General features: G+C 55.3%; 1 protein-coding gene across 1 annotated transcript; it reads left to right on the plus strand.

Annotated features, from left to right (window-relative positions):
- The first annotated feature begins 317 nt into the window (after positions 1 to 317).
- Positions 318 to 6,041, plus strand: ABHD8 (abhydrolase domain containing 8). The gene is made up of 4 exons (XM_044420992.1): positions 318 to 1,018; positions 2,096 to 2,266; positions 2,845 to 3,061; positions 5,017 to 6,041. Exons 1-4 carry the CDS (start codon positions 318 to 320, stop codon positions 5,170 to 5,172), a joined length of 1,245 nt encoding a protein of 414 aa, XP_044276927.1. The 3' UTR covers positions 5,173 to 6,041.
- Positions 6,042 to 9,316: the final 3,275 nt, after the last annotated feature.

Genomic DNA, 9,316 nt, shown 5'->3' on the forward strand with positions numbered 1-9,316 from the left:
ATTATTTTCTGGACATGGAGTGATGGGGAGGAAAAGATGGGTGCGCTGCCCGTGTGCACACATTCTCATGCACCGGTGCACAAGCACAGGTGCACGGAGGTGCTGGCCAAGTGACTGAGCCGTGGCTTGGGGGAAGCTGCCCTGCTCTCACTTGCCAGGGGACTCTTTAGGCGGGGGGGGGGAGAAGGGCAGGAGCAAGCCCCTTACAAGAGGGTTGGACGCACCACCATTTCTCTCAGGATGGGGCCCTCCGCTGGCCTGGGTGCCCTGAGCTGATGGGCGCCTCTGCCTCCGTGTGCCCTGCCGCAGGAGCCGCCATGCTGACCAGCATTGCCGACGGGCTCCTCTGCTGCCTGATGGGCAAGACGCCCAACGCGGTGGGCCCCCTGGAGAGCGGCGAGTCGGGCGATGGGTTCAGCTTCGTGGAGGTGAAGCCCGGGAGAGTCCTGCGGGTGAGGCACATCGCACCTGCCCGGCCAGCAGGGGCCGAGGAGGCGGCCCAAAAGGCGGGCGCCGTCCACTGCAGGCGCCGGATCACCGTGTACCGCAACGGGCAGGTGGTCATTGAGAACCTGGGCGACTCCGTGCGCGCCGACATCCTGGCCTGTCCCGAGGGCGTGGAGCCCAGCAGCACTGTGGAGCTCGAGGTCTCTGACCCCCATCCCGGCCCCCCCGCCAGCCCCGCCGCCCCCGCCGTCAAGCGGCGCCGGCACAAGCCCAAGAAGCTGATCGACATCGACTGCACCAAGTTCATCAGCAGCTGCAAAGGGAGCCACAGCGACGTGGTGCTCTTCTTCATCCACGGTGTGGGGGGCGCGCTGGACATCTGGAAGGAGCAGCTGGACTTCTTCAGCAGGCTGGGCTACGAGGTGGTGGCCCCAGACCTCGCTGGGCATGGGGCGAGCTCGGCCCCGCGGATTGCCGCCGCGTACACATTCTACGCCCTCGCGGAAGACATGCGCACCGTGTTCAAACGGTATGCCAAGAAGAGGAACGTCCTCATTGGACACTCCTATGGGTAAGAGTGAAGGCCAATGTGAGGGGCAGGGTTTCCTGGGTCTGTTCCCCAACTGGTGCGGTCCAGATGTGCATCACCCCCCTCCCCCATCATTCCCATCAGTGGCCATGATGGGGGTTGCAGCCCAGGACAGCTGGAGAGCATGTGATCGGGGAGGGCTGGGCATAGGGGTTTTGGAGAAGGATTGCCACTTGTTCTTCCCCCCCATTGGCGTCTTCATGTGCTTCCACATTCCTCATGCCTGCATTTGCATAGCCTGAAAAAGCACCACGAAAGGGAGCCAGGATGCAGCTGTGTGCAAGTTAGAGAGAGACTGGTCTGGTCTGGTGTCTTTTAATTTCAGAACAACCAATCACGGGAACTCTCTGAGAGGTGCACACACACAGAAAAGATACAAGGAATGAAAACAGCTTGGCAGCAAAGAGTAAAGCCATGTGAGCATAGGCAGCTTAGCCAAAACATTTGCCCCTTCTGGTTTTAATTACTGCAGCGTTACCTGCCCTTGCAGGGGAGCTCAGGTAGACGTGCACCATTCCTCCCTTCCTACTCCTTTCCTTCCTCACGAGGGAGGTTCAGTCCAAACCATCATTCAGAGGCACCCAGAGAGGCTCACGGAGCACTGGGCCCAACAAGCCTCGGTCCTGGTCCCAAGCCAGCTCTCTGCAAAGAAGGGCCACGCTGCATCCAGCAATGCAACAGCAGAGGCTGAATCCTCTGCATGCCTTTCTGGTGCAGACAAAAGTGTGTGCCGGTCCACAAGCTCACGCACAAGGCACGTGGCATTGTGTCCAGGCTGGGTTTACTGCGAGGGATTTTCAGTGGGGGGACATGGCCTGGCGGGGCAGAGATGGGGGAGGAGACGCCGGCGTGCTGATGTCACCTTGAGAGAATGAGCAAGTGCTGGCAGATCTCTCCTGGAGGGGCAAAGCTTGCGGTGCCAGGCAAGCCATGGGCCAGCTCCAGGCCTTGCAGCACCGGGGCTGAGGGGCCACAAGTCAGGACCCCTCGCCTGCCAGTCCAGATTCCAGTGGTCCTTCTGGCCCAGCTGCCTCACCCCTTTCCTCCTCTTCCACACAGGGTATCCTTCTGCACCTTCCTGGCTCACGAGTACCCTGACCTGGTCCACAAGGTCATCATGATCAACGGGGGAGGTCCCACTGCCCTGGAGCCCAGCCTCTGCTCCATCTTCAACATGCCCACCTGCGTCCTCCGCTGCCTCTCGCCCTGCCTGGCTTGGAGCTTCTTGAAGTGAGTCACCTGCCCAGGCAGTGGAAGAGAAGGAAGCATTGCAGAGGGTGGGAGGGCACTCCTACTCGATTCAGAGCTATGAGGACTAGAATCTTGCTTGATCTTTAGGAGGAGGAACCATAGCTCAGTAGCAAAGCCCCTGCGCTGCATGCAGAAAGCACTAGGCTCAGTCCCCAGCATTAAAAGGAGCTTGGGCAGCAGGGTGGGGACAGAGGCAGCTTCCACCTGAAGTTGCCAGTGATCAATGGAGAGCACCACTGACTCGATGCAAAACATCAGCTTGCCAAAAGGAAGCCATTCCCGCTTTGGCAAGTCTGGAGTCCCCAGAACGAGCTCCCCTACAGTCTCAGGATTCATCAAGGTGAGCATTCCCGCCCTCTCTTCATCCACCCTCCCGTTGGCACTCCCCACCTGCCTCGACTCTTAGGAGTGAGAATTAGAACATCTGTATCTCTTCTGCTTCCCTGTGGCCTGCAAAGAGGCCAAAATCCCCTTTGCCACAGCACACGCCCGGGCCCCAAGCTTAGGGGAGAACTCAGCACGGCCCCTGAGCTCATCTGCCCCTTTCCCCCTTGCAGGGCTGGCTTTGCTCGCCAAGGTTCCAAGGAGAAGCAGCTGCTGAAAGAAGGAAACGCCTTCAACGTCTCCTCCTCCGTCCTGCGGGCCATGATGAGTGGCCAGTACTGGCCCGAGGGTGATGAGGTCTACCACGCGGAGCTCACCGTGCCTGTCCTGCTCGTGCACGGAATGCACGACAAGCTTGTCCCTGTGGAGGAGGACCAGCGGATGGCCGAGGTACTGCTTCGCCATGGGCAATGGATGCTGGAAGGCAGAAACAGTGCGCTTGAGCTGCAGCCATGGCCTTTCGGGGGGGACCTGCCACAAGAGGTGCTCCGCAAGAGGTCCTGCGTTAGAGGTCCTCCATGTGGCCAAGAGGTCCTCCACAAGAGGTTCTCCGCAAGAAGTCACCCCCCCTTGAACTCGAGGGGCTCCTCAGGGCATTGGACATTGCAAAGGCGCCAGGCCCTGACGGGTTACACCCGAGAGTACTTCGAGAGTTGGCAGGGGTTCCCTCACGCCCGTTGGCCTCCATTTTTGAGGCCTCGTGGAGAACGGGTGACGTTCCAGAGGACTGGAGGGTGGCATCAGTGGTCCCAATTTTCAAAAAGGGTAGTAGAAGGGAAATGGGGAATTACAGACCTGTTAACCTTAAGTCCATTGTAGGAAAAACAATGGAAAGGCTCATAATAGCGAGAGATCTAGTGATGCTGGATAGGGAAGGGAGGCTGGCGGCCACACAACACGGCTTCTGCAAAAATGGGTCCTGCCAGACAAACCTTGTGGAATTCTATGACAAGGTTTCGAGATGGCTAGATGGAAGGGATGCAGTGGATTTCAGCAAAGCCTTTGACAAAGTGCCCCATGATATCCTGGTGGAGCAGCTGAGGAGTTTTGGGATACACCAAAGCACTGTCTGGTGGATTAGGGCATGGTTGAATGACCGAAAGCAGAGGGTAACCATTAGTGGGGAATCATTGGGATGGCGGCCAGGGACAAGCGGGGTCCCCCAGGACTCTGTCCCGGGGCTGATCCAGTTTAATCTTTTCATTAACGACATGGAAGAAGGGGTGAGCAGTCTGCTGATCAAATTCACAGATGATACTAAAACTGGAGCAGTGGCCACAACTGAGGAGCAGGTACTCCAGATCCAAAAGGATCTGGACAGACTATGGAAGTGGGCAGGAGACAACAGGATGGCGTTCAATGTGGATAAGTGCAAGGTCTTGCACTTGGGGCATAGGAATAGGTGTCATAAGTGCAGGTTAGGGGACAAGTGACTGGAGAGCAGCGCTTGTGAAAGGGACCTCGGGGTGCTGGTCGACTGCAGGCTGAACATGAGCCAGCCGTGTGATGCGGTGGCCAAGAGGGCGAACGCCACCCTTGGTTGCATGGCCAGAAGTGTGGCTTCTAGATCGAGAGGGGTATTACTGCCACTCTATACGACTCTGGTGCGCCCGCAACTGGAGTATTGTGCGCAGTTTTGGGCCCCTCATTACAGGAAGGATATGGCCAGGTTGGAGCCAGTGCAGCGCAGGGCCACAAGGTTGGTGGCCGGTTTGCAGGGGATGCCGTATGAGGCGAGACTGAGGGAACTGGGTCTCTTCAGCCCGGAGAAGAGGAGACTCAGAGGGGGTCTGTTGGCGACATGCAGGTATGTGAGGGGGTGTCACGCAGAGGTGGGTAGAGACCTGCTCTCCCCTGCAGAGGAGGGCAGGACGCGCTCCAAGGGAGCCAAGCTCAGGGAACCCAGGTTCCATTTAGACGCCAGGAAGCACTTCCTGACAGTCGGGACCCTGAGGGTGTGGAATGGGCTTCCCCGGGAGGTGGTTGAGGCCCCATCGGTTAGTGTGTTCAAAGACAGGCTGGACGTCCACATGGTGGGCATGTCGTGAGTGGAGCTGGCTGGTGCCAGAGATCAGACTAGATGGCCCGGGAGGCCCCTTCTGACTCACTCTGTTCCTATGTTTCTATGGTGGCCAAGACCATGTGGCATCCAGATCTATAAACTCCCATAAACTGGGAACTGCTGGGAAGGGCACTGATGGAAATCAGTTAGGATCCTGGGACCCCTTTCCTCACTAGAAGGGCGTAATGCCAAGGGGGCGGTTTAATTGGGTGAGGAGAGGGAACCCTGCAGCCCACGGGAGGGAGGGCTGCTCCTGAGTGTGTCTTGCTTGGTTTGCCCTCAGATCCTGCTCATCGCATCCCTGAAGGTGATTGATGAGGGCAGCCACATGGTGATGCTGGAGTGCCCGGAGACGGTCAACACGCTCCTGCATGAATTCCTGCTGTGGGAGCCGGAGGCGATTCCAGCTGGGGATGGCCTGGCAGCGGCCAAGAAGTAGCGGCAGAGCCCAGGGCTGAGCAGAGGGGAGCCCTGCATGCTCGCTGCTTCCACAGAGAGGAGCGACTTTCCCAGTTTGGAGCTGGCGTGACCGAGGGCAGAGGCCCATCCTGCCTTGGGGATGAGGGACGAGCTCCATCCTTCCCCAGAGAGGAGTGGAAAGGCCAAGAGGGCCCAGTGAACTCTCAGATGCACCAGGGTGGAAGGGGAGCTGGCCAGCACAGCCCTTTGCCACTCACACCCATGATGCTGGTGGCTGCACCACCACAGTTCCCTGGGCTCAGCACTAGCAGGGATGACCGGGAGGGCCCTGGGTGTATCTTCTCCTCTGCTGTGCTGATGGAAGGAGGGACTTCTCTGTTCAGGATCGCCAGATCAAACTGGCTGTGGCTTGACACCGTGCAACTCAGCATGCTGGGGCTGGAGGAGAAGACTGTCGTGGCTCCTCTGAGGCCTCACCTGATGTTGCAGATTGAATCAGAAAGTGTCAGGGCCCTGCATGAGTGGCAGCAGGCCAACACGGATTTGTTTTCCTTGCTTGGTTACCGGATGGGACAAACCCAGGACGGGGGAAGCGGCCTCTCTTAGGGGCTGAAAGCACCATCCTGGGGTCGAAATTCTCCAGGTCGCAGCATGCAGGCAACTTGAGGGAACAATCCCCTGGTATTAGTTACTCATCATTTATGTGTCCCAACTTTTGACTTTCACAGGTACTTCACATAAAGTTGTCCCCAAATCATTGCATACTTCCTCTACAGGACAGCCACCCTGAACCTTGGGGCTTCTGGATGAGAGTGACTGCAAGTCCCATCATTCCCAGATTAGAATAATGGGGGTTGCAGGGCAACATATTCAGAGACCCTAAAACTGGGGAAGATTGCCAGTTTTAAGAACAAGATTCAGAAACCTAACTGAGCAAAAAGATACTTTTGCTGTGATTTGTCTTCTTTGCAGCTTGTATGTAAACATTGGGGGAGTATAAACACCCCCAAAGCTATTGCAGGGTAAACAAGGCCCTCTCCGACCTCTGGCAAATTGCTCTGGAGAACATGCTGTCATGTAAGCAAGCTGCATCAGCAGACACTCAGTTTTCCATTATCTGACCAGACTGTCCAAATCCGTGCTTCCCTCCGGCTCAGAAACAGCTGCTTCAGCCTTAATGTGCAGCTCTAAGAAAGGCTCTCGGAGGAGGCATGGTTCTCAGAATGTAGGGGCAGCTGCTCCTTCTCCTGCTTCCTTAGCTCAACCTCCCAGGGCAGCAGGTGCACAGAAACTCCAACAGTGGAACCTTTGGGGAGATTGCGGTGGTGAAGACATGCAGAAGAGAAATCACTTCAAAGTTGAGTTTTGCCTCCATCTTTATGGCACCATAAGCAAATCTAACCCCTTTGATTTCTGAAACAATGGCTGTGTTTCTCTGAGCTTTGCTAAGATAAGCAACGGGTTGGTTCCGGCTTCCACCTTCCTTCCAACAAGGCTGAGAAGGCTGCCTGCCAGTGGGGATGCCAGTCAGTGCAGACAAGCCTCTGCTGCACCACGCATCTACTGGCCAGGAATAAAGCACAACCCAAGGTCCCCTGCCAGCATGCCGGGCTTGGTCCCCCATTTGGTTCCTAGCAGCATCTCCAGGTGTGACCTCCTGCCTGGGACACCCTCAAGCATAGACAGCCTGTAGCTGGGCAGAGGACGGTCTGTCTCAACAGGCTGCTTTCCCCTTGGGCCATCCAGTTTCCACAACTGCTTGCAACTGCAGGCACCCTTACTAGGAAGCAGCTGATGGCAAAAGATGCCAGGGATACCCCTGCTGCTGAGCAGCCCTGGTACCCCGGGCTGTGTCCATTGCTGTTGAGCAGATTGATGCTGGTCTCCAGGCTGCCCCCCTAGAGACCAAAATAAATAGCCCTAAGTCATGTAGCTATACTGCTAAGGGCATTCACTGCTAGATTCTGGCCTGCCTGCATATACAGAGGGTGCCAAAATGTATACAAATTTTAAGAAAGGGAAAAAAACTATTAAAATTGTAATACTCAATATATACTGATAACAAAAGATGAATACCAGTCACATTTGGCTCCTGGAATTACAAGAGGTGTTCAGAGTGGTTACCATCAGCATCCAGACACGTCTGGTTATGACAAACTTGTTGCTGTGCTGGATCTTCCCTTGTGCACATCGCACACAGTTCCATGTGTCTCGAATTTATCTCAGACGTGTGGGATTGTTAGGTGTGTTGGAGGTTCTCTTGCATACTCATGCCTCCACCATACTTCCACAACGTTCTCAAATTCCAAGTACCACATCAAATGGTCTTGTGCTCCTCAGATGACAACCATGCTTCTGCCATTTTCTTAGCATTTATTTGATTAACTTCATTTTTGAGTGAACATCATATTACACATTGCCATCCTAATTCAATTCAACTTCGAAAAGTAATACACAGATAACATCTCTTAAAATGTGTATACATTTCTTGGCACCCATGGTATATTTTCAGCATAATATAGAAACAGAAACAGAGCGAGTCAGAAGGGGTCTCCCGGGCCATCTAGTCTGACCCCTGACTCCAGCCGGCTCTGCTCACCACATGCCCACCATGTGCACGTCCAGCCTATCCTTAAACACCCTCACCGATGGGGCCTCGGCCACCTCCTGGGGAAGCCCATTCCACACAGTGCTTCCTGGCACCCAAACGGAACCTGGGTTCCCTGAGCTTGGCTCCCTTGGAGCGCGTCCTGCCTTCCTCTGCAGGGGAGAGCAGGTCTCTGCCCACCTCCGTGTGACACCCCCTCACATACCTGTACGTCGCCAGCACATCCCCTCTGAGTCTCCTCCAGCTGAAGAGACCCAGTTCCCTCAGTCTCGCCTCATACGGCATCCCCTGCAAACCGGCCACCAACCGTGTGGCCCTACGCTGCACTGACTCCAACGTGGCTGTGTGCTTTCTGTAACGAGGGGCCCAGAATTGCGCACAATACTCCAGTTGCGGGTGCACCAGAGTCATATAGAGTGGCAGTAATACCCCTCTCGATCTAGAAGCCACACTTCTGGCCATGCAACCAAGGGTGGCATTCGCCCTCTTGGCCACTGCATCACACGGCTGGCTTGTGTTCAGCCTGCATTCAACCAGCGCCCCGAGGTCCCTTTCACAAGTGCTGCTCTCCAGCCACTTGTCCCCTAACCTGCACTTATGACACCCCTTCCTATGCCCCAAGTGGGAGACCTTGCTGGCCCAGCTTCCCAGCAGCTCTATGTAAGGGTGGAAATAACCCTGCAGGGAACCCTGGAAAGTGGCTGCTGCCAGATGGACCAAGGTAAGTGATTCAGTGCCAGGCAGATTCCTATTCTCACAGAGTCAGGGTTAAACTCTCTGAAGGGAAAGGTATCCTGGAGAACACTCTGCGGGCAGGCAGCACCCAACAGTAGCACGAGGTCATTCTTGCAGCAGAAAGTTGTAATGCAACGTGGCAAGTTTCCAGACCTCATTGGGGTTCTTGATCAGGCACACACACAAAACCTGCAATCAATGACCTTCCCTTTGTCCACACCTGGATAGTTGTGAAATTGGATACTGTTTTCCAAGAAGGTAGGGGGATCATACAAGTTTGCTTTTTCCCCAAAACCTATGTGACACTGGACTACCTGCTGGAAGCTGCCATTCACTTGGACTCCCTGCAGTGCAGGCAAAGATAAGTCCAGCACAGTTCTGGAACAATTATGATCACAACACATCAGATGGCAGGCATCCTGTGGGTAACAGACTCCACAACGAGTGAGCCAGCACTGTAGCTGCAGGGAGGGGGCATTCATGGGCAATGCCGGCCCAGGTGCTTGGGAAACTGGCTCTCTCCCCGTGCTTCTTTTGGAGGGGTTTTGTACAACTGTCAAGATAGGGGAGCATCATCCAGAACAAGCAGCAACCTGCACAGGGTTGGGCTCAATGGTCTTACTGGCCCCTTCCGATACTCCTACGCTATGATTCCCTGAACTCCTACAAGTATTAATTCCAGGGGTGTGTGTGTTTTAGTCTGTCTAACTCATCTTCTCACTTGCCAAACAGTTATCAGCTTGTCAGTACATGTCAGTTTCACTGATATTTCAGCCATGCACAAAAAAGTAAAAAACAAAACATACATCCCATTATGGAA

This window comes from Varanus komodoensis, unplaced genomic scaffold (assembly GCF_004798865.1).
Source record: "Varanus komodoensis strain SLA01 unplaced genomic scaffold, ASM479886v1 scaffold113, whole genome shotgun sequence".
NCBI lineage: Eukaryota > Metazoa > Chordata > Lepidosauria > Squamata > Varanidae > Varanus > Varanus komodoensis.

Excerpts from the sequence above, each read along its gene's own strand:
- ABHD8 (XM_044420992.1), top strand. The coding sequence starts at position 318 with ATGCTGACCAGCATTGCCGACGGGCTCCTCTGCTGCCTGATGGGCAAG. Across the intron at positions 1,019-2,095 it reads CTCATTGGACACTCCTATGG|GGTATCCTTCTGCACCTTCC; the intron begins GTAAGAGTGAAG and ends TCTTCCACACAG. Across the intron at positions 2,267-2,844 it reads CTGGCTTGGAGCTTCTTGAA|GGCTGGCTTTGCTCGCCAAG; the intron begins GTGAGTCACCTG and ends TCCCCCTTGCAG.